Genomic DNA, 24,090 nt, shown 5'->3' with positions numbered 1-24,090 from the left:
TTATGGACCAAGGATATTATATTCTCGGCATCAAATTAAATAAGAATTTCATCCAATTTAAAATAATGAATCATCTATTTAATAATTAAATTTGAACTGTTGTAATTCAATATTATTTAAATTATTTTAAAAAACATATTATTTATTAATATTTTCATAGCATAGTTTTTTCTTAAAGCAGAAAAAAATCTATTGTGAGATTATTTGAGGAAATTATTTTTCCAGAACTTAAATTACATTTTAATGAAAATTTTCTATAACCCACGGGCCTTGTGTAACAGAAAGGTGTATTAATTAATGTTCCCATGCTCTGATTTTATGATCAGCTGCAAATTGGATTCTGGATACACGCCAGTCACATGAAGTCTCTGTGATAAGTGGAATAATAATATTTTCTCTTCGGATGCCACATATTACACCCACACCACATTGCAATTTTCCAATTAAAAAGAATTATAGTACAGGTGTGTGAGAGAGAATAATTTTTAATATACAGGCTTTTTAAAAAAAATGAAAACGATTTAGTAATTCAGGAAGGAATTAAAATAATAAAAATGGTTGGTCAGGAGATATAAAAATAGTTGATTCGAGTAATAATTTCACATTTTCAAAGCTAAAGGACACGAAAAAAAAAATTTCATTTTTATTTAATATGTTGACAAAATTATTACCGAAATATTATGAAGATTGGTCCGAAAGTTTAAGATTAAATTATATCAATTGTATAAATAATTTCAAAGAATTTTAACTCTTATTTTGAAAATGAAACCGTTAAACCGTTAAACCGTTTTTAAAAAGCGAATTTTGGAGCGCAGAAAGAAAGTTAGAGAAATCATTTGTCTTTAAATATTATAAAAAAAAAATTGTACGATTATTTACAAATGAGATAGATGTGTACAAAAAAAATTAAACACATTTTTAATAACAGTCGAAATTGATATCAATAGTTAAACACATATGATACTTCTAAAATATACATTTAAAAAAATTAGATTATAGGTCGTCATGTCCCATAAAAGCGACGACATTAAATTTTATAATACAAATATCAACACAAATTATTATAAAACATGGAAGGTATCAATCTACACAAGAAAATATATAAATATTTTCGTCCCAGATGAAAAATATTAATCACGATATGCAGAAAAATTCAGTTTCAATTTTCCATCAGTGAAATTCAATTTTTTTAAATGAATACTAAATTACTGATTCGAAATTAATTTAATTACTAAATTTATTTTAATTGGTTATTTAACAGAATAAAGAAAATTGTTCATTTCATAGGACCAAAAATATTTTTAATTTTCGTGACTAACATCAATATTAAACTAGAAAAAGGTTCAAATAAATTTTCAACATCATTGGATTTAAAAAATGAAAGAAAAATAAATTATTTCTTTCAAAATATTTCTTGAACTAAAGAATTTTTAAAAATATTCAAAATTTTTTTACAAAGTTTCTTATTAAATAATTTCATAATAGTTTTCTAATAATTTCAAAAGAAATATTTTTAAAAGTTAAAAAAAAACTTTAAGAAAATTGTCCTTCACTGTTGAAATATGATAAGAAGTTCTGCAAAAAAAAAAAAAAAAAAAAAAGACAGGAAAAACCTTTGGAATGGCTAACCTTATCTTGAAGTTCGCCAGGACGCCCGCGGGACTGTTTTCCGGGAAAAAAGAGAAATTAGTGAAAAAATAAGGTCTCTTTAAAAAAGGTTGAGAAGTTGATAAGAAAATGTTAGCTATTTGCTTATTTTAAAAAATTAATATTTAAATGTTACCGTTTCTTTGAAACGTTATAGTAAATGTTTCCTGAGAAAAAAGGCGAATTAGCAAAATTAGCATTGTTGATAGCAGCAATAATTCAGCATCAGCTTCGAAAGAAGGCTAAAATTATAATTTCTTAATTAATTAATATTAATACGATTATCCGCAGCAGCATTTTTATTTATTTTGACCCTGCTTACTTCAATGTTGCATAAAATGTGATACTCAAAAAAAAAAAAAAAAAACTGAAAGATGAGTAATGTTTAATTAACTGCTATGATTGTGATATAATTATTTTGGTCAGTCTATTATTATATTTGTGAGAACCATTTTTTTTTAATTTTAAGTTTTTACGAAAAAATGTTTTCATTTAAAAAAACAAGAAAATAATTTTTAAATTAAAATATTAATTTTAAGTAAAACAAATTAAAATTGCCTTAGAATGAGAGAAAAAAATAAGAGATGCACAAAATTTGTACACTTTTGTTGTTCTGATAAAATTTTTCTTCCCTTCTTTTGCATAATGACAAATACGTGAATAAAATTTTTGAATTAATGGTTGCGAATGTGGTCAATTGAAAATGAATGACAATGAGAGGAAAAAAAAATTATTGCAGGGTATGATTTGGTAAGCTTTGTGTTATAGCGAACACAAATCTCACCTTGGTATCTAACACCTCGCCGGGACGTAACTTTCCCGCCTGTGGAAAATCACAGAGACGAGAATGAACAATTAGTGGATTTTTTCTTTTTTTTGGTTTTTTTTGAATTAAGAAACTTTTCTTAATATATTTGAAGCCCTCAATCGCTACTTCAACATCGCGAGCAAATTTTTAATATAGAAAATGAAAGTTTTACAAATTTGTAAGTAAACAAAAATTATTATTACCCCTGAAAAACAATTTTTTTACAATTATTATATTGAGAATTAAATATTATTTTTTGATTAGAAATTTACTAATTTTGTATACAAGTTTTCTGTAAGAATAACATTTTTGCGAAAAAATGAATAAATTAAATTCTATTTTTCACTCTAGTTTTGCTCCCGATTTGAATGTAACGATCTTAAAGATATCGATTGACATCACAACAATTTAAAAAAACAGGAAACGTCACAAATGACCCCCAAAAAATGATCCGAGATGATTCGCAGGAATTCGATGATTGTTCATGATCTATTTACGAAATGTGATTGTGATTACTACTACTACTACTAATAATAATAATAATATCGCTAAACCAATTTCCACAATGCGATTTCTAAACTACACATTAAAAAATAAAAATTCTCGAATCAAAAAAAAGAAGAGTAACTAAAAAATACTTATTTTTTTTATTAATATCATGTTGAATTTAATAATTTAAAATATCATTCAAAAATTTTTATTTTTTAGTAAAATATTTTAATTAATAAAAAAAATCAAATTTCATATATGATATAAAAAATATTTGTCTTGTGATGTAATTGTGATTGTATGGTGGTAACTGTACATATATGCGTTTAGTGGTCAAGATTGCACTTTTAAAATTTAACCGAATTCATTCTCATTCTTATTAAATGGAACCATTCCGATTAAATGATTAGAATTAATTAATTGTTTCTTTTTAGTGATTAATTTTCGATTATGAACTCGAAAAGTATTCTCGATAGTAATTTAAAGAAACTGCTTTTCGTTAATTTTATTTTATATTTTGTCCCGTTGTAGTGGAAATTAAGTATTACCTTACAATAGACTATAAATTGTTTTTTAAAATAAAATGTCTTAATTTTTCATTTCTCTCTAAATTCTGACATATTTTGATAACGAATAATAAATCACTTCTTTCCGAGTACCAACAGGAAAATTGTATGTGTTCGATAAATTGTCTACACATTGTTAACTTTGCTTTAATCACTTGTTAATGTCAACCAGCGTCTTCAACAGCATTGTCCAACAAACAACGTTTGCCAAATCGTGAACATTAAAACGATCCGTGTCATTGCCAATTTCAGATAGAATTACTTATTCGATGATTCACTCGCAAAATTTCTTCTGAAATGGATCATCAAGTTTTTCATAAAAAAATATTTTTTTGCTCTTGATAGATTATTGTAAAATTTTTTTTTTTTTTTAATTTGATAGATTTTGTACAATTTTTATAACATATATTTCTCAAAATTAGATAAACTATACTAAATAAAAAGAGTAGATATTTGATATAAGAAAATAAAAATAAAAAATCTGAATTATGAATTGTTGTCTTATTTGTTGGCAAAAGTTTGAAGAAAATATCGCGAAATTGCATGATGAAATTACATTTCATTTTGATGTGGAAAATGTGCCTTATTAAAAGCAAGATAAATTAAATCTAATTAGCTTGACAAATCAGACAGGCCAACATGCATTTCGGAAGACATAGCTGTACACCAGATATTTCCTACTCTCCGTAAGCCGATAAAACTTGGCCAACATTTTGCATTACGGCTTTATTTTCACGAAGCAAGTGCAGACACGATATATTATCATTTAAACACTGTATTGAATTTTCCAATCTTTAGACTTATTCCTAACAATGTTTTCATTTTATGTCAAGTTAAGCAATTTCTCCAAAATTAAACATTTGAAAAAATAAAAAAGATAATTAAAGTTTATTTTGCATTTCACAAATAATTTTGAAAAGCACTAAGAAAATTAATGACCAATAATGTCGACGAATTAAAAAAATTATTTCCAATATGAAATTAAATGTTTTCAAAATATTTGAATGGTGAATGGATAATCAAAATAACCGGCAGGTGCCAAATGGCACTATGAATATAAAAATTGTTCTATTTTGGGAAAATCATTTGAATATATATAAAATTAAACGATAAAGTTTATTAATTCTATGTAGTTCTTCTCCGCGCATTGATTCTTGAATTTGTTCCAGTTTAATTGCAATGTCGCTATTTGAGAATGTATACTTTTCGAGTTCTAATCAAAAAATTTATTTTTTTTGTTTTTGATTAATATGAATTAAAATCTAGTGACGAGCGTCTAGTATAAAATTTCGGCATGCAGCCCGAATTGACTTTGAATTCCGTGCGCTACTTGCGGGGGCACTGTTTGGCATTTCTCATTTAAACTAGTAAATTTTTGTTTGTCTTGTTTTGGTAAACAGAAACTAGATCTATAGTTACGAGCAATAAATACAGTTGAATCTCTCATCACTTAACGCCAATTTATTGCCATCCGGCACCACCAAAAATAATCACCGATTTTCTTCGATCTCAATTAAAGTTAAAGTGTGCGAGAAATTCTCAAGTTTACAAAAAAAATTATCTTTCGCAAATTATGTTCATAATTTGTTTCGAATATTCAATTTTATTAGAATACTAGTTTCAATTCATTTTTTTTCCAAAAATTTACATTTTTTATAATTGTAAAAAATTTACTTTCAATTAAATTAAATTTTAATTAAAACTTAAATTATTTAATGATTTATCTTTATTAATTTATACCAATTTACTGCGAGAAGTTTTAAAATAACACATTTAAAACAATAAATAAAATTACTAAAACTAAAATTTCATATTGAAAGAAAATTAAAAAAACTTTTCAAGACAGAAGTAAAATATTGCTCATAACTACAGTGAGATACAACCAATTCATTTTTCCGTGTGACATAATATAATAAATTAACGTGCGAGCTCGTGCATAGTTTGTTAAAAATTTGTCGATGAATAGTACTGATAGTGGTAGTAACGAGCAGGCACAACCAAAGAGATCATTTGTCTTTTTGTCAATTTTTTATGTGAATTAAAAAAATATATTTACAGCAATATAACAAAATTGCACTATTGAATTAAAATTTTTCAAAGTACTCTAAATCGATTTTAATAAATAATTAAAGTAATTAAAAAGAAAACAAAAATTGCGAAAAATCTTTCAAAACCCAATTGATAATAAAAAAGAAATTAATAAAAAATAATAAATACATAGCAGAAAAAAGGAACAGAATTTAAAAAAAATGCATAATTATAAAATAAACAAATAAATTAATTAAATATCTATATAAACCAGGAATTTTTTAAGTGAATAAAAATAAAATAAAAATAAATACAATAGAATAGAAGATCAAATGGTGTCTTGGCATGAGTGAGTGTGAATGTGGAAGACATCTAAAGAAGAAGAAAAATTGTAAGTGTATATGAGTGAGAAGGCAAGTAAGTGTCAGAAAAAGTGCAATGCTCGATAAGTGGAGTAGTTTGAAGAAGGTTGCAGACGAGGCATCATTCTCTTCTTCAAATTGAAGAAGTTTCTCACCTTCATGCGCTCATCGACCACCTCACCAGGGCGCAGCTTTCTATTCTCCTATGAATCAAATCGTTATGAGCAAACGCTGCGTGTATGTGTGCTTGTGTACAGAATATTTATTTTTAAAAAATCATTAATCGATCAATCTGCTTAAAATCTACTTTTATCAATAAATAAATATTAACTAAGTTAAAAGTTTCCCTAATTTTCGAAAAAATAAAAAGTCACATATAAAATGGGGAAAATAAAAAAATATACAAAAATAAATTTGTTCAATAAAGAAATTGTTTAAAATTTTAAATATCTTAATATGCAAATTGAGCGATCAGTTTTGTGAATGTCAGAAAGTAAAAAATGAGATCAATATCTTCCTTTCTCCATTTATCCTCTTCTTCTTGGTATCTTCTTGTATACCGCATGGATCCTGTTAAACCTGTTAAAATTGCCTGAGATCGCGAAATGTATTTTGCAATTGGATAAAATTGGAATATTTGTTTTTTGGAATTCAATATTGCACAGTAGGATGAAAACGAGAAACAAAAAACAAGACATAACGTATACAAGAGGAAATTATTCTCTAATCTAAAATTTGTACACTGAGAGACGTACTTTTGCTTGTCAGGAATGATACAGAAAAAAAAGAACTTTTTTTTTATGTTTTTAAAACAAAAAGGGACATCACTTGTTTACTAAATTATGATTTAGATATATTATTAATTGCTGACTAGATTGAGACTTGAACGAGTAGATCACTGAACTACGAAACCAAACTTAATAAAAAAAAACCCCTAGGACTATCTCGACATTCTACTTCCTACAAATATTACTTAATTAAATTAATAATTAATTGTACTTGGCACTCGAAAGCATCACTCGATTTTACAAATTATTGTTTTGTTTTCTAAACAAAATTCTACATTTTCAATAATGCATGTCCATACGTTTAGTATATATACTATCAGTATTTATTTTACAATTAGTAATTAATAATATTTATTAGTAAACTATATAAAAATAATCTAAAGTAATGTAAATACTGCTAAATCTATTCAAATTAAATACAATATCCAAGAAAAAGTGCTTTCAACAGACACGCTCAATAATTAAGCATTTCCAATTTCTAAATTTGCATTTTTCAAAATAAAAAAAATTACTACTATTTTTTAATAAAAAGAATATTTTCTAAATTTGTTAATTTTTTCATAAAATTTGAGACTAATTAACTGAAATCAAGAATTTATGTGAAAAACAATCGAGTACCAAGTACAAAATCAGTTGATTAATCTCCTTTTATTTGATTGTACGAAATTATATTAAAGTTTCAAAATCTTTCAACGAGATCGATCATCTGATGGTAACTTTCAAATCAAAGGCTAAAGGACAATTAATTAATATTAAATAAATAATAGAAATAAAAAAATGAACAGAAAACTCCTAATTAAGTTGAATATTTGATGAATAAAATAAAAATTCACTATAATTGTACAAATTTCGCAAAAATGCTAGATCCTTGAGCCTCTGTTTTTAAATGATCCACACGGTGTAAAAATCTTACTGAAATAAATATCAAAAATTTAAAACATACCTCGTCACTGATGATAAGACTGGGTCTGCGTCCTAATTCTTCAGGAGGAATAAGGGATCCTCGTCGACTACCAGAACCACTTCCTGGTGGAACTATAATAGATCCCCTCCTGCTAGGAACTGGCGATACGTTTTTGCTGACCTCGATCTTCGGTGCTTCCGGTGTTTTAATCTCGGGTGCCTTAATTTCAGGTGTCTTTATTTCCGGTACTTTTGGCTATATTAAAAAAAGTATATACTTAAAAAAAATGGCCAACAATCTTTTTTTTAAAAAAAAATTTTTTTTTTTTTGGCAATAGCGACTTGAAGCGTGTGACCTCGAGAGAAAAACCGATCGACGAACTCGAGAATGATTCGATGGCAATCGCGATGGAAATTAAACTGAGACCAATGAGACACAGAACAGAGGGACGATGAGTGACCTGCCAGTTTGCATGTCCCGACTAAAAGTGGTCGTAATATATTTCCAAAAATAGCGAAGGCCATTTTCAACATTTTGTCCCCCTTCTTGCCTTCACTTCTCGTATTATAGAGGGTCTCGGGGGGAATTGCAATCAAGGGGAGAAAACGAGAGATATGGCGAGATATTTGCAAAAATAGTTTTCTACGCAAAGCATCATTTACACGTGTGCCAAATTATTCAAAAGATTTGGGGCCGGCCAATCATCGGTTTCTGGTCGTGCGGATAATTTTCTCGTGAAGATAACTTAATTGATGATTATTTTAACTCCAACAAGAAAATTGTCTCATATTTGTGTTTATTTAAAAGAAAGGAAAAAAGGAGTCAAAAGGTAGTGGAAAGAATGAGTTGATTAATATTAAGAAGGGATCAACATTCAAAAGTTTAAGCTGTCATTGACACACGATCATTGAATGAAGCAGGATTAGTTGCTCTCTTAATCAGCAGTCGTGCCAAAAAATAAAATCATCCCCTTTTTTGTATAAAAATTAAATAAACAAAACAATTTTTTTTTGCGTCGGTTTCTCTCTTGAGTCAAAAAAGCTTTTTTAATTTTTTGAAATTCTCGCAATTTTCGAACACTTCAACTCACCTTTGAATCGAATTTCTGTTCGTTGACATGTAAAAGAAGAAAATCTTCATTATAATTGATTCTAATTTTGAAAATTTGTTCTGCCCGGAAAATATTTCCTAATATGATTTGTGTGTGATTTGGAAAATTATTTTAAAAATGAACCTTGAATTTTATTCAAAAAATAAATTTGAAAAAAAAAATTTGTTTCACGAAAACAGTAATATAAAATTTCTCTTGCCAGTAATCCTCTGACAATAATAAAATCCAACAAGATTTTTCTTAAATTATCACAAGTAGATACTAAATTACACACAATCTAATAAAAAATGCTAATCAATAAAACAATTTCAAGGAAGGATCAATTTCCACTATTAGAAAAAATCAACTTTTACGCAATATATAAAATCTGAAATAATATAAATAAATTTTAAACAATTTTAAAATCTTTTCAATGACAATTTTTTTTCTTGGAAATTTAAAATTTATTGAATCAATCTTTTCAGTATTTGAAAATCTCAAAGTTGAATTTTTGAATCATATCCAATAGTGGCAACCTTCCTTTTAGAAACTATACTCTCATTATGACTATTTTATATATACATTGGTGTCTAATTTTTCAGGTATCAGTTCATCATTACCTTGAAAAACATTCTCTAAACATATAAAAAACATTCTAAAAAAAAAGTAAAAATAAAAAATTAAAATACTATAAGAAAATGTTTTCCGTGCAAAAGGAGAAATAAAATTTGATTGATTACCTGGGTCGTAGGTCTGTCAAGTTTCGTTTTATCCCGTCCAGCATATTCACTGAATTCAAATTCTTGCGGTTTTTCAAGAACTGGTCTTTCGTAATCCGGTATCTCAGGAAGTTCATAGTCCTTTTGTTTCGATGCCTTCGGTGCTTTAACCCTTTTGATCTCTTGCTTCTCCGGTTTATCGACTTTCTGAGAAAAAAAATATTTGTTAACAAAATTTAATAAAAAAAAATTATGTTCAATTAATTTTAATAAAGATTATTCACTTTTAAAAAGGAATTTTCGTTATTCGTATAAAAGATTTGTCAGTAATAGACATTATTTAGAAAGGATAAAAGCTTGAGAATGATTTTTATGTAGAATTACGTTGATTAAGTGCGTATTGCAAATTACTTTTCATTAAACCTTCAAAATAGTGTAAAAATGCATAGTAAATTATTATATATTAGTTGCAATTCGAATTTTCAATTAAATTTATGTAGAAATATTCGCAGAAATAGTTTTAGCTAGAATTATATATAGGTTCAGGTGGTAGATATTTTTACAGCTTTTGTGTCACTTTTTAAAACACAAAATATTAGGTGAGGGTTTTTTGAGTAAATTATGTACATTGTGTGTGAAAGTAGTGTACAAAGGGTGAAAATTAGAAAGAAAATCTAGCTCCTGAAGAAGGTCGTAAGTCGAAGAAGAAATGTGCGTAGATTCCCAAATATTACATTTTTCAGATGAAACGATATTTTATAGATTGCAGATAAAGAAACAATTTTTAAGTATGTATATACAAGAAAAATCATTAGCATTAAAACAAAATTATTTAAAGCCAATGAAATAAAAGAAAATTAAAGAAAGAGAGAGAAAGCTCAAAAAAAGTCAATTTTAAAAAATTCTAATAGGTGCAATAAATAAACGTTTATAAAAAAATCTACAAAAATGTAAAATAAAATTTATTAATAATTTAATTTAATTAGTTATTAGAAAATTTGTAATTATATTTTACTTAAATTAACAAATATTTAACAACTCAATTAGTTAGACTCTTAAAAACGAAAAATGTGGTAAATAAACAAAGTAAAGAAATACATAAATAGAGACATTGTTGATAAGAGCCTCTTATATAATAGAAATTAGAAAAAGTAGACAAGGAAGGCCGCTTATTAAGTGACAAAACGAAGAAATTGAGTTTAGGCGAAAGAAGATATACATAATGATCATCAAGAAGTCAGTATATAGAACAAAGGGAAAATTTTTTCACAGAGAAGAGAGAATGTAAAAAAAATACAGCAGCCCCTTTTTACAGGATACCTTCAGTTCAATAGTGCCATTTTCAACTTTTTCGGGTTCTTTCACAGATTTTTTAACAGGTTTCAGTTGAATTGCTTGAAAGCTTTCAACCTTTACTTCCTGTTTAGGTGGTCTTGCCGGCTTTCGTTTTTCTTCAGTGTTGTTTTCCTTCTGTATTTAATATATTCATTATTATGTGTGTAATGTATATAAAAAAAATCGAAAAAAATTATTGGAATTTGTTTTTCTTTTTTCTTGCATCATTGGATTTTTTTCGGAGAATTTTAAATGATTGTTTGTGGTATTTTGAGTAAAAATGTGATTACTTAAAATTAAATAAAGACAAGACAACATTGATAACTATCACAAAACTACTTTTCAATACAAACTAACAAGTGAAATTATTTCGAGATAATTCACAAGATTTTAATTAATGTAAAGTTGTAAAGACTCACTTTCAATTCCACTTTGTTTAAGCCCTTCTTCTCCTCTTCAAGGGTCTGAAAATGTAAAATTTAGGATTATTCTAATGTATGAGAATATTAAAAAATAATTTTAAAAAATAAGTAATAATTAACATAAACATTACCTTTGTGGTTTTTAGACTGGTTCTTCTAATTTCGTCATCTTTCTGTAAAAAGAGAAAAAATTCATTTAGTTGTAAATATTGCAAAATATTTTTTTTATAATAGAAGGGTGAAATGATGATGTTTCTAGATGCCTGCAAATAATAAATCGATTAATTTGAGCATCAGTGGCAATTGAGAGCATATTTAGCAAGATTATATAAATTATTATTCAACTACTTTTAAAATCCATTCAATATGCTGTGAATTTTCTAAATATTGTTTTCTTTATTATTAATAACTCAGAAAAAAGTTTTGTCAAATTAACAAAATAATAAATATTTAAATCAATTAATTTTAATATAAAGAACATGCTTATGAAAAATTTTCGTGTGACTTACAATTGGGAAAAATTTTTTCTAAGTATTGAGAAAATTATTCTCTAGAGAAGAATTAACAGATTAAAATTAATTGGCTCAGTGCTGTTAATAAAAGATAAAAATAAAAAAATTAGTTGAATACTGCTACTGCTTGCGAATCATTCAAAATTTTCCTGCAAAGTAATTAAAATCTGAAAATAGGTGCAAATGTGTTTTTTTAAATAAGAATTTTTAATATTGATGACATTTATGTATTATATAATGTGAGACTAATGATTATTAATTAGCATTGTTGTGAGATAATGAGAATTTGGTTGTGTTTAGGTACCTTAGGTACTTCAGGTTTTCCAAGAGTAGCCTTTTGTTTAAGAACCGGTTCAGTCTAAAAAGTAATTAAATCTTTAAAAACTATTTCCTCAAAATATTCCCTACGTATAATATTTAGGTAATTTGTTTTAAAAAAAAATTATAAACTTTAGGTACCTTGGGTTCTTCAGGTTTACTTAGAGTTGTTTTAGGTTTCGTCGAAGGTTCAACCTAAAATATTCATAGTGTCAAATATAAATTTTCGCTTATTTAATAATATTTATTTCTTTCATAAAAGATATTTTTAGATTTATTTAACTTTATGGTTTTTTAAAATTTAATTAAAAATTTTTTACTGGAATTTTTTGTACCTTTGGTTCTTCTTTTTTGCCAATGTCTGTCTTTGGTTTTACAGGTTCATCCTTCTAAAATAGTAAGTTTCGTATGAACCATTGATTTATGTTACCGTTAATTAAATTATTATTAATTAGCTGATTATTAGTTTACTATATTGTTAATTAATCGTTTTAATTATTTGTATTAAAAACTCATATTAATTTGAAAATTATTCTTTTAAATTAATTCATCTAAAAAGTCACTTTAAAAAACTAAATTCTTTTTTTACATATTTTTTCTTAAAATTAAATATCTTTATTTAATTTTTCTTGTCTGGGAGCTATATTTATCTGACATTTCATTTTTATAATAATTTTCGACTGTTTACGTTATATTTTTATATAAAATAAAAATATTATTATAAATTACCTCAATTTCTTTCGTTTCATTAAAAGAAGATTTTCGTGGTTTATCATTTTCCTAAAAATTTAATCAATATTTATATTGTTTACAAGTTTTGATAATATTATAATTGGAATTGAATGAAATTTTTTTTTAACTACCTTTTCACTTTCTGGTTCCAGAAGAGAAGAACCGTTCGTACTTTTATCTTTATCCTATATGTAAAAATTCAATATTGTCATAATTATTCCAATTATCATCAATATATTTACAAAAAAAAGTAAAAATAAATTTTTATACCTCTTCCTTTTTCTTCTTGACGGTTGTTCTCTTAACAACCTTTTTCTTTACCTACGTCACCAAAAGTGTTATTTTATTATTTACATTATTATAATTTGTAAAAATTATAAAAAATTATAATTAAAAAAATGTATGAACTCAAAATATAATAACTCTATACCTTTTTATCATCTGAAGAAATAAGAGATGATTTTATAGATTTCGACTTTTCCTACAAACATAATTTTCCAATTTGAAATTTTCTTTTTTTATAATTTACGAAATGCCTATTATTTTTTTTTCGATTTATTAAAATATATTTATGAAAAATAACAAATAAAAATATTTTTATATGTACCTCTTCATCTTTTGTAACTTCTTTATCGTTTGGTTTTTCATCCATTGCCAATGAATCTTTACGCGGCGTTATAAGATTTTTCTATGAATGAAGAACAATTAAAATTAAAAAAAAAGATTTTCAATAAAAGTTCTTTTTAAAAAATAAAAATAAAAAAAATGTTAAAAGTACCTCTTTGTGTTCGAGTTTGTGTGATGGCACGTACATGTCCTATAATTGTAAATGTTTTACTTTTAAAGAATATTTAAAAAATATTTATGAAAAAAAATTAATTTCATTAAAACAAAATTGTGTACCTCATTTTCTTCCGGCCAACTAAAGGATGATTTTCGAGAAGAATCGCGAGTTTCCTATAAACGTAAAAATTTTCAATAATGATTTTCGTCTCCGAAATAATTAAATACATAAAACGAAGAAGATAATTGTTAAAAAAAATAATTTAATATACTATCTACCTCTGATATTGTTATTTGAGCAATGGAAGATTTACGCGATGCATCATTTACATCCTAAAATCGAAATTGATATATTTATTTATAATTTATAAATTAAAAAATTATAAAAACAATTAAAAAAAGACTATAGTACCTCTATTATTGAATGTTTGACTGACGGTACATAAATATCCTAAAAAAAAGAATTTCATAATGTATTTCAAAAGAAATTATATGCTAAAAAATATTAAACAAATATGAGTATACCTCTTCTTCAGGCCAAGTGAATGAAGATTTACGAGAAGAAGCGCGTGATTCCTACAAATACACATTAAAAATAATATTCACAAAATTTTTAAATAATAAAAATTTTAAAAAAATTAAGTAATGCGACAAAAATGTAAATTAAGTACCTCAGTGTCTGTCATAAGCGCAATAGAAGATTTACGGGATATATCATGGTTTTCCTAAAATTGGTGTTTGTAGTTTAGAATTTTTTAAATTTTTTCAGAATTTTTTGTAAAATAAATAAATATTCAATTTTTGGATGTGATCGATAAATTTTGATACCTTATCGTCAGCAGAAGTGAGTGTGGATGTTCGTCGTGAAGGTGTAGGTGTTTCCTAAAAATACCAATTAGTGTAAAAATTTATTCATTTTATTTTTTTTTTAATTGCGAGAATGAAAAAAGATTCCAATAGAAAAGAGACAGATTTTCGTATAGGAACAGAGGCGACTGAAGAGAATCAAGTAGAAGAAAGTATGAAGTGTCAGACATAGCCACCAGAAATTTAAAGTAGAATAAAAGTGTATTCGTCAGGCATAATCGAAAAGTAGTAAAGATAAATAAGTAGAAAAAGAATTCAAATGTAAGGCATCAATACCAAGTTTTCAGTAGAATAACAATTTTTTAGTCAGGCAGAACTTTAAAATATATTATATTCCAGCCTGATTTGAAATAAACAAATTTAAATAAATTTATTAAGATTAGAACTTTATTATTTATGAAGTTAATAAATTAATTAAAATCACCGATAAAATCGATAATTAATACAATTGTTATTGTCATTATATTAAATCGTAAACGTTATTAAAAGATTCAAAATGCTTTACTGTTAGTTCTTTAATTATATTTTTACGAATTGATGGAAAATTTGTTAACAAAAAATAGTGCAAAATTTTGAAATTATTAGATACCTTGGGTTCAATTTGTTTGCCAATTGATGGTTTTCGTTTAGTTGGTGCTTGGTCCTAAAAATACCAAACATTTGTTTTGTTATTGTTCATTATTTATTATTATTATTATTATTATTATTATTATTAAATTTATCAAAAATTTTAGTTTCCTGATTTTTAGTTTACACATAAAAAAACTTTTTCGAATATTAGGTTACGAAAATTTATTTTTAAAAAATTATCCTTTATTTATAATGATCTTTAATTCATCCATACTTAAGAATGATCTATTAATTGATTAATTTAAGTTATATAAGAAACAAAATTTGTTTTGTGTGTACCTCAATTACTCCATTAGTACCATCAACTGTAAGTTTGTCTTTTGGTTTTGGCTCGTCTTTCTAAAAGATTAATTCTAATATAATTTTTTAACTCATTTTTTTAATTGAAGGCTTTTGTATATATATATATTTTATTGGGGTATATGTGTATTTACCAGCTAATTATAGATTAGATTTAATTATTGAAACCTAATAATTTCGTAAATATTATGACTGACAAGTATTTTTTTAGTACCTTTGGTTCTTCCGGTTTTTCAGTAATAGGTTTGGCTTTTTTAATAGAATCTCGTTTCTGCAAGACGTAAACGTGTAAAAAGATAAGTAATTAAAAAATTTGAGTATTGTATAGAAATTCTATTTTTTGTGTTATTTGTATTTTGTACCTTTTCTTCTATCGTGTCACGTGTTGTCATTTTAGTTTTTACCGAAGTATCCTCCTACAATATTAAAAAAAACCAATATATTTAATATAGGAAAAAATTCCTTTAAATTAAAAATTTGTTAATGTGTGAGTGCTGAGTATACACAAAAAGTGTACCTTTTCTTCTTGTGGTTTCTGTAGACTGGGTTTACGTTTAGTGATTGGTTCATCCTGAAAGAAGTTAAATATTTTTCTGTTTAGTAAAAAATATTAATTCATTATAAATATATGTATAAATATGAGAAACAGTTTTTAGAATATAAAAAGATTGCAATATAGTTGAATTATTGTATTTACGAGTTTTCCTGAAAAGCTGAAAGACCTTATATAGAAGAAAGAAATTTATTAGAAAAATGAAAATATTATAATTAATATCAAAATAGAATTTTTATATTGAGATAGAAAATGTTATTAAGTTGTCAAAAATGATGTCGATGCTTTGAAGAACTTTTCAAAAGTGATTTACACTTTTTCCAAAAATTTAGTAGCAAAGGAGAATATATATGAGTTGAAAAGTGTGAGTGTACATGTAAAATGTTATGTATACCTTAATAAAATTATTTTTTTCCTTAATAGGAGATTTATCTCTCGAAAATGATCCTCTCTAAAATTAATGAAAATTATCAAAATGAAGTTCATTTATTTCCTTATTAATAATATGCGTTTTAATAATTTAAATTTAATAATAGTAAGCTTTCATGAAAAACTAAAAAAAAAATTTATACAGGACATTTGATACTTTCGAATAAATAAATGAATAAATATTTTGTTGTGTTCAATTGCCTGTACCTTGGGAGTTTGAGTTTTATCAACAGAAATTCTGCGTTCAGGTTTCATATCATCCTGCAAAAGTTATAATTTTAAAAACAAAGTATTAAAAAAAATGTTTAATTCCAATATTGTTTATATAAGTACCTCATCGATAAGTGTGTCAATAGATGTGCGACGACTCAAAGTATCCTATACGATAATTTTGAAAAAATTAATTTTTACTGTCAATTCAATTAATTTTCTTGTTTAAAAAATGTTTTTCTTTAATATGTATGTAAGTATTACTCTATACCTCTAAATCTTTGACTATTGAAGTTTCAACAGATGTTTCATGTCTTATATAAGCTTCCCACTATTGTAAACAAGAAAAAAAATCCAAAATATACTTTTATTCCAATTAAAAATAAAGAAATAAACCAATTTTGCATATTAAAAAATTTTAATTGATTAAATTTTATTATTAGTGTTGTATTTTGTACCTGCGGTACTGGTCGCTTATCTAATGAGGCATTACGTTTCGGTTCGGATCGAATTGAATCATCAGCCTAAAAAGCGTGAGAAATTAAAAACTAATATTTAAATTTCGCCTTCAAATTTACCAAAAAAGGATGAATTTTAAGTGAAAAGAAAATATAAAAAGAACAAATTTTGTACCTCATTTTCCGTGTCAGGATTCTCAATAACAATTATATATTCATTAGGTGAATCCTAAAAATATATACTTGAATCAGATAAAAATTTATGAAAATCATGTTTTTTAATCTAACTTTATGATTATTATTATTATTATTATTTTTTTTTTTTTAAAGATGAAAAACCCTAAAATCTACCTCAATGTCTCCGTCTTCTACAAATTTTGTCTTTTTAATAAGTTGCACCTTTAATTCATCAGGTTCTATCTTCAAAGATTTGTGATTCAGTCTTCCCTATAAATTTGAAATTTAAAGAAAATGAAATAAAAAAGTCAATTCTTTTATCAGAAGCTATCTGAATTAATTGCATTTCTCATTAAATAAAGTGTGAGTATTTGTGAATGTAGTGTGAATTTGAATGTAATGCCAATTATTATGTGTACCTTAGTGTCACTGAGTCTCCTTGGAAGTTCCTTTTTCTATAAAAAAATATTTGCAAAGTCAAATATTAATTTATAATAATACTGTTTTTCATTATTTCATTACTTATAAAGCTCTTCAATGCATTTGTGACAAACAGTTTTAATCTCATAAAATAATTATCAAATTTAAATTTAAAATAAATAATACTATAAAACTTTACAAAAAATTATTTTGAACTACTTTTAGGTACATATATCATAAATTAAATAGTATAAAATATAAAATTTTGTTACCTTTTCAACAGTTTTTTCCATAATTGAGGAACGTCTACTTTCGGTTTTGACTTCTTCTTCCACCTGTCACAAACCAAATTTTACGATTTTAATAAATAATATTATCAAGAATCATTTTTGTATTAAATGGTAAAAATAAGTTGTATGCAATAATATATTTCAGTTTCATTCAATCTAATGTTAAGATTAATATTGTTAACATAAATTTTACAAAAAAAAGTTATTTATCAATCAAGATTTGATTTTTGATTACTATTGTAATAACAAATAATATTAATAATGTTAAATAGTGACAAATAGAACAAAAATTCTTTCAAGTTTTGAGTTTTCTAAGTGTATATAAAGTTATAAGGGTAAAAAGCGCACTAAAAGGAATAACGCGTTTACCTGTTGCATTGAAACGCGTCTCTCGGGAGTTTTTGAACCTTCACGGGAAATCTATGCACAAGGAAAGCATAGGAAATGGTTCTCTTTTAGTTTTGTATTAATACAACAATTATTATTCAAAATTCTGCCATTTTTTTTTAAATTGTTCATTAAAAATTATGTTTCATACCGTTTCTTCAGATTTTGAAATAGAACTTCGACGACTCTCAGTGCGTAGTTCTTCCACCTATAAAAAATATATTATTGCAAATAAATAAAAATATTAATATTTATAAATATTATATTTGATGGAATACGTTTAGAACCAATTTTATTTTTAAATTCTTACCCTCGAAACTGATTGTTTTCGACTGCTTATTTTCTTTTCAGGCTTTGGTGTGGTTTCCCGAGAGACCTTCAATTTAAAAAATATTATTTATTAATTATCATAAAGTTTTGACACAATTTCCAAAGTTTTGGTTGATTTCTTTGGAAATTTTTATTCATATTATTACTTCAATTTAAAAAATATATCTTACATCTTTGGACTCTGGTTTGGAATCTGGTTCCTTTTTTTTTAAAGTCTTTTTCTGAAAATTGAATTAACATTAACGAATAAAATATTTTCTTAAAATTTCTATATAAAAATAAAAAAAAGGTCATAAAAATTCTCACCTTTTCTTGATCCTTTTCTTCAATTTTTTCATCTACCTTTTTCTGAAACAATAAAAATTTCTCACATTACAACAAAATTTTTTTTTAATTACATTTGTGTAACACTAAATTAATTTTTAAGACAGTTTTTAGTACCTTGATAACTTTCTTCTCCTCAATCTTTTCCACATTATTGAAAGTTTCTTCTTTCTAGACAGCGAACATAAAAGTAAAACCATTTTAGAAAAGAAAAATGTCTTCATTGATAATTAGAAAAAATGAGAAAAGACCATTCAAAAATATAAATTGTCGAACAAATAGAAAAATGAAAGTCAATATGAAACATGCAAAAATAAAATCTATCTCAAAACACAGAAAGCATGCATACTAAATTATTTTTCGATTCTAATACACTAATTTTATGCGTCTATTTTGTATATATATATATATATATCTCTTTTGAAAGCATGAAGCACTAGACCACCTTCTTTTATGTTAAATTTGCATACCAGCGATAAAAGCATTAAAGTACTTATAAAAATCGCTGGCAGGAAGCTGAAACTAAAAATATCACAAGTTATTATTATTTATTAGAATATCTCGAGAGATTAATATACTTATTATTACATTTCCTAAGGGATTAAAAAAACGTAATATTACTTTTTCTAACTATTTTTCAGAATTATTATTTTCTAATTCTAATTCTAATTTCTATTTCAAAGCCTAGTTGTGATCGACTGAAAAACTATTCTATTTTAAAACCAGGGGAATTTACAGTGCGAATTATTAACCAAAAAGCCACAGGGAGGGAATCCATTGATGAAGTATTTGAAGCTGAAATTATTATTATTATTATCAGAAGCTGAAAAAGAGAATCTAGCATTAAAAACTATAAAGCAACTAAAGAAGCGACCAAATTTATTATCTGCTTTATTAAAAATTTAAAAATATTAAAATTATTTGCTCTATTAAAAATGATTTGGTTTTATGATGAATTATTCGCCTTCATTAAGAAGCAATTTGAAAAATACATAATAATTGAAAAATTAATTAATTAAGTGATAATAAATAATTAATAGAGAAAAAGTAGAAAATAATCTACTGTTTAGTTATCTATTTACAGAAAATTATAACCTTTTTTGGCGTTTTTCATACATTACCAAAAGTCTAGCATTCGTATTTTTCACTCACCTGAAACAAAGAAATTGCAAATTTCGTCTTTTAAAATCCAAGTAAAAATTAACTTTTCTAAATTCAGAGCAAATTTTGTTGGTAAAATAATATATATTACAACATTGGATTCATGCCAACAAATAAAAGGAAATAATGGAGAGCTACAAGTAAAATCTCGAGCAAGACATCAATAAAAGAAACATAAAATGGATCATAAAACGATATATAGGAATAGTATCACAAAAATGTTGATAACATTCTATATATCTTCGAGATCGAGGTATATGCTTGAACAGTGTACAGTTGTTGTTTGTGTTTGAACAGATCGTAAAAAATAATTATTGAATTTGATATATATCTATACAGAAAAGAGAATAAAATAAAAATTTTAAATAATATTTTACCTTCTTTGTGTCTGGTTTGTCGATACCGTTTGTTTTCGATTCCGGAATTTCCTTGAAATGAAAAAAAAATGTGACATGAGTACAAAATTGAAAAAAAAAATTGAAAATGATGAGAATTGTATGAAAAACGAAATTTAAATAAGTGCAAAAAGCTGAAGCCGTCCAACAGTTTCGAAAATATGCGACAATGTTTCCTAGAAAAAAGTGTGGAAAAGTTTGTGAAAGAATGGTGAATAAAAATAAAATCAAATAAAAAGTTAAAGTTAATTAAATCTGAGTTAAAGAGTAATTATAAATTTTTATAAATACAAGAAAAATTACAAATTATAAGCCAATTCAAACGAGTAAACGTATCAAAAAGTTATCTAAACATAATTTTTTTTCAAGTTTTTCCAGTTTGAGATATTATAGAAAGGTTATTTTATTTTGAATTTTACATAAGAAATTTGGATGAGTTTGAAAGAATGAAAATATTATTTTTTTAAATAAAAAGACAAAAGAAGGATAAAAGTGAAAAATGTGTTTTTTAAGTGTGCGTGTACCTCGACCTGCGAAAAGTCAGAATCAATTTCTTCGATGATAGGTTCTGCAATGCTCGACTCCATAATACTAACCGTTTCCTCTTCTTCTTCCTCATATTCCTCCTCAGACTCATAACTTGTCACCTGACTTTGCACCTTTTACGCGTTACAATATAAAAAAGCTTGTCAGTGATCATTTTTAAAATCGATATTAGTGAAAAATTTATGCAGTTTTTTTAAAGATCTACAATATAAATTTTTGAAGCAGCATTTTTTTTTTATTTAAAATTATTGGCTCCAGATTAATAGCTGAGTTGAATATCGAATCATTTAAAGTTAGTCTTTTGGCGAAGAAAAAATGTTTCATCTTCTCTACCTTCTTCTCTATCTCTTCCTTCTTTTCAATCTTTTTCTTCTCTTCGACTTTCTTTTCCTCTATTTTTTTCTCCTCGATTTTCTTTTCCTCGATCTTTTCTTCCTCCTTCTTCTCTTCTTTTTTCTCTACTTTCTTCTTTTTCTTCTCCTCCTCTTCTTCCTTCTTCTTTTCCTCCTTCTTTTTCTAAAAAAAGCCGACAACAGGTTGCATGCAATATTTCAAACAGGGTTGTTTTTTTTTAATTAAATGCAAGGGGTAAAAAAACGGGAGATAAGAACACAATTGATAAAAGAGAGATGAATTCAACAAAAAATAAAATCTTCTCATTATGATGACAAATGAGAATGTAAAAATTCAAAAATAGGGGTTAAAAATAGAGGAGACAAAAACAACAAATAATTACAAATAGAAAATACTGGGATAAATCTAGGGAGAAAAATAGTTGCAATCGGAAGATTTAAATTTAAAGAATTGTCAATTTGGGACCTAGATAGTAATTTAAAAAATGATTTATGATACTTAACCATGTCAAACTAATATTTATAAAAAAATTCAAAAAATTTTAGAGAATTAGTTTATTTCTTTTTTTTAGAATTTAAACTTGTTTATTAAATTAAATGAAAATAAATTTTTCAAAAAAAAAATAATGTAAAAATTAAACTTTTTAAACTAATTTGTTAATGAAATGGAAATTTTGTGAAAAAACTCACCTCAACCGTCAGTTGAGCTGATGATTCATCTTTTCCTCCCTCATTACTGACGACCACTTTGATAGTGCCAGTGTATTCTAATTTTGTAGTTTTGATAACAAGCGTCATTGTCTTGCCATCGAATGTTGTATTAAATTCTTTAGACGATGTAATTTCTGTCGAGTCTCTAAAAAAGTGAAATTCATATTTTTAAAAATTAAAAAATTAAAATTAAAAAATTTAGAAAAAATTACTTACTTGTACCATTTGACAGTAACTTTTTTGTCTATTTGTACCAAAGTGGCTGTGAATTCTGCACTTTTTTCTTCCGTGACAGTCTGATGAAGAAAAATAAAATTTGAATTCAGATAATATTTTAGAAAAATAAAAATGAAATATATTTTAAACAATCACGTACCGTTGATTTTAAACCAGAAGCGATTCTTGGTCGTTCAATTTCTTCAGGAATTTCTGTCACTTCAACAACTTGCGAAGTAGCTTCACCCTTTTCATTTCGCGCTACTAATTTGTAGGTACCTTTGTCAGACGTTGATATTTGTTCGATCTCCAATTTGACAGCAAATTCTCCCTAAAAAAGAATTGTATAATTAAATAAAAAATTTATTTATCAGAAAATTCATGAATTTTATAATAAATGGTTTATTAATGAAAAATTACCTCTTTCACTTTCTCCACGTGTAATTTATGTCTATCGTCTTCTTTGACAGCATTTGATTCTTTGAACCATGTACAATCGGGTTCGAATTTCGATAAAACGTGACATTCAACTATTACGGTCTTCTTCTTAACGATTTTAATTACTTTTGGTTTCTCCTTAATTACAGGTATAACTAAAACATGCAAATTATTTAAAAATACAAATAAAGGAAAAACATTTACGATTAAAATTTTTTTTTTCAAATTTAATTTTAATTAGTTGAGAAAAATTTAAACTTACTTTCAACATTCAATGTGAGATTAGCATTGAGTTCTCCCAAAGCGTTTTTGATGTTACATTTGTATAATCCAGAGTCGTCAGCTCCGGGATCGTTTAGCGTGAGTTTAATATAATATACATCCTCTTTTTCTTTGACGACGCTGAGTGAAATTTTTGATGATTCTTGGACCACTTTGCCAGCATGGGTCCAGACGATATCTGGTTTTGGTGATGCTTTAACTTTACAATCCATAATTACCAATTTGCCTTGATTTTGTGATTGAATTCTTGGTTTGTCGACAAATGTCGGACCATCACCTTCCGGTTCGGGTTCAGCTTCGATATTCAAATTAAGATTTGCATTACTCTCGCCAAATTCGTTTTTCACGTGACACCTGTACGTGCCACCGTCAGGTGCTCCTGGATCCTTTAATGAAGATATATTTTTAAATTTGTCTCGATAATTTTTTCTATCCTTTCTTACAATTTTTTGAATTAAATTTAATTTTTTTATTCATGAGAAAACAAACAAATCATATAAAAAAAGAAAAGAAATAGATAAAGTTTACAAACCTTAATTTCAAGAATGAGCTCGTACACGTCTTCCTCGGCATCTTTCGACTTGATTTTAATTTTCGATGATTCTTTGACGACGGTCGTGCCACGATACCAAGTGACTTCCGGTTTTGGTTTCGCTCGACATTTACATTTCATTGTAATGAGTGTGCCAGTTTCGTTTGGAATGATGCGGGGCTTTTCGATGAACGATGGGGCGAAACCTGCTGCATCTTCTGCACCTTGGAAAAATCCACGATTAATCATCGAATTTAATTGCTCACGACATTTTTAAAATTATATAGGGGAGAGTGGTGGAGATTTTTAAATCATTTTCCAGAAAACTGAAATGATCAACTGCTGCCCACTCTCTCCTATTACTTTTTTGATATTATTAATTTATTTTTTAATTAAAATAAATTTTATTTTTAATTATAATTTCTTGTTTTTAATACAAGTAAATATTATTTTTAAAAGTTAGTAAATGAGGCGTGTAAAATTACAAAAGCTGCGCGATTAGCGATAAGAACTTACCCCATATAATAGAAATTACAGGTGATTTCGAAATGTTCAGAGAGAGAAGAAGGGTTCAGGAC

The 24,090-nt window shown here is 25.9% G+C and overlaps 1 protein-coding gene across 9 annotated transcripts in view; it reads right to left on the bottom strand.

Annotated features, from left to right (window-relative positions):
- The window catches only part of LOC127277860 (twitchin), a 103,936-nt gene that overhangs the window by 33,276 nt on the left and 46,570 nt on the right, over window positions 1–24,090 (bottom strand). Inside the window, exons 11-63 of one of the 9 annotated variants that reach the window (XM_051299257.1) lie at window positions 23,513–23,730; window positions 22,961–23,366; window positions 22,681–22,853; window positions 22,421–22,591; window positions 22,261–22,340; window positions 22,024–22,189; window positions 21,314–21,496; window positions 20,959–21,093; window positions 20,417–20,467; window positions 18,996–19,049; window positions 18,861–18,902; window positions 18,725–18,775; window positions 18,535–18,600; window positions 18,376–18,432; window positions 18,207–18,257; window positions 17,820–17,882; window positions 17,547–17,582; window positions 17,302–17,397; window positions 17,126–17,179; window positions 16,951–17,016; window positions 16,764–16,823; window positions 16,616–16,660; window positions 16,490–16,543; window positions 16,248–16,304; window positions 15,818–15,871; window positions 15,663–15,716; window positions 15,515–15,571; window positions 15,280–15,339; window positions 14,960–15,013; window positions 14,332–14,385; window positions 14,175–14,228; window positions 14,029–14,079; window positions 13,916–13,954; window positions 13,783–13,836; window positions 13,624–13,677; window positions 13,499–13,537; window positions 13,328–13,408; window positions 13,151–13,201; window positions 12,991–13,041; window positions 12,852–12,905; window positions 12,718–12,768; window positions 12,324–12,377; window positions 12,130–12,183; window positions 11,975–12,028; window positions 11,290–11,331; window positions 11,156–11,200; window positions 10,722–10,871; window positions 9,423–9,608; window positions 8,683–8,697; window positions 7,632–7,847; window positions 6,056–6,103; window positions 2,432–2,470; window positions 1,630–1,662 (exon numbers count right to left, since the gene is read on the bottom strand). In XM_051299257.1, coding sequence (XP_051155214.1) covers window positions 1,630–1,662; window positions 2,432–2,470; window positions 6,056–6,103; window positions 7,632–7,847; window positions 8,683–8,697; window positions 9,423–9,608; window positions 10,722–10,871; window positions 11,156–11,200; window positions 11,290–11,331; window positions 11,975–12,028; window positions 12,130–12,183; window positions 12,324–12,377; window positions 12,718–12,768; window positions 12,852–12,905; window positions 12,991–13,041; window positions 13,151–13,201; window positions 13,328–13,408; window positions 13,499–13,537; window positions 13,624–13,677; window positions 13,783–13,836; window positions 13,916–13,954; window positions 14,029–14,079; window positions 14,175–14,228; window positions 14,332–14,385; window positions 14,960–15,013; window positions 15,280–15,339; window positions 15,515–15,571; window positions 15,663–15,716; window positions 15,818–15,871; window positions 16,248–16,304; window positions 16,490–16,543; window positions 16,616–16,660; window positions 16,764–16,823; window positions 16,951–17,016; window positions 17,126–17,179; window positions 17,302–17,397; window positions 17,547–17,582; window positions 17,820–17,882; window positions 18,207–18,257; window positions 18,376–18,432; window positions 18,535–18,600; window positions 18,725–18,775; window positions 18,861–18,902; window positions 18,996–19,049; window positions 20,417–20,467; window positions 20,959–21,093; window positions 21,314–21,496; window positions 22,024–22,189; window positions 22,261–22,340; window positions 22,421–22,591; window positions 22,681–22,853; window positions 22,961–23,366; window positions 23,513–23,730 — 4,283 coding nt within the window. Of the gene's footprint in view, window positions 1–1,629; window positions 1,663–2,431; window positions 2,471–6,055; window positions 6,104–7,631; window positions 7,848–8,682; window positions 8,698–9,422; window positions 9,609–10,721; window positions 10,872–11,155; window positions 11,201–11,289; window positions 11,332–11,974; window positions 12,029–12,129; window positions 12,184–12,323; window positions 12,378–12,717; window positions 12,769–12,851; window positions 12,906–12,990; window positions 13,042–13,150; window positions 13,202–13,327; window positions 13,409–13,498; window positions 13,538–13,623; window positions 13,678–13,782; window positions 13,837–13,915; window positions 13,955–14,028; window positions 14,080–14,174; window positions 14,229–14,331; window positions 14,386–14,959; window positions 15,014–15,279; window positions 15,340–15,514; window positions 15,572–15,662; window positions 15,717–15,817; window positions 15,872–16,247; window positions 16,305–16,489; window positions 16,544–16,615; window positions 16,661–16,763; window positions 16,824–16,950; window positions 17,017–17,125; window positions 17,180–17,301; window positions 17,398–17,546; window positions 17,583–17,819; window positions 17,883–18,206; window positions 18,258–18,375; window positions 18,433–18,534; window positions 18,601–18,724; window positions 18,776–18,860; window positions 18,903–18,995; window positions 19,050–20,416; window positions 20,468–20,958; window positions 21,094–21,313; window positions 21,497–22,023; window positions 22,190–22,260; window positions 22,341–22,420; window positions 22,592–22,680; window positions 22,854–22,960; window positions 23,367–23,512; window positions 23,737–24,090 lie in introns of all 9 variants that reach the window. The other 8 variants (XM_051299263.1, XM_051299268.1, XM_051299275.1 and 5 more) reach the window with 8 other exon arrangements.

This window comes from Leptopilina boulardi, unplaced genomic scaffold (assembly GCF_019393585.1).
Source record: "Leptopilina boulardi isolate dan_hultmark-lab unplaced genomic scaffold, ZJU_Lbou_2.1 LbouV2_112, whole genome shotgun sequence".
Lineage (NCBI taxonomy): Eukaryota > Metazoa > Arthropoda > Insecta > Hymenoptera > Figitidae > Leptopilina > Leptopilina boulardi.
This window is presented reverse-complemented; position numbering and strand designations above follow the sequence as displayed.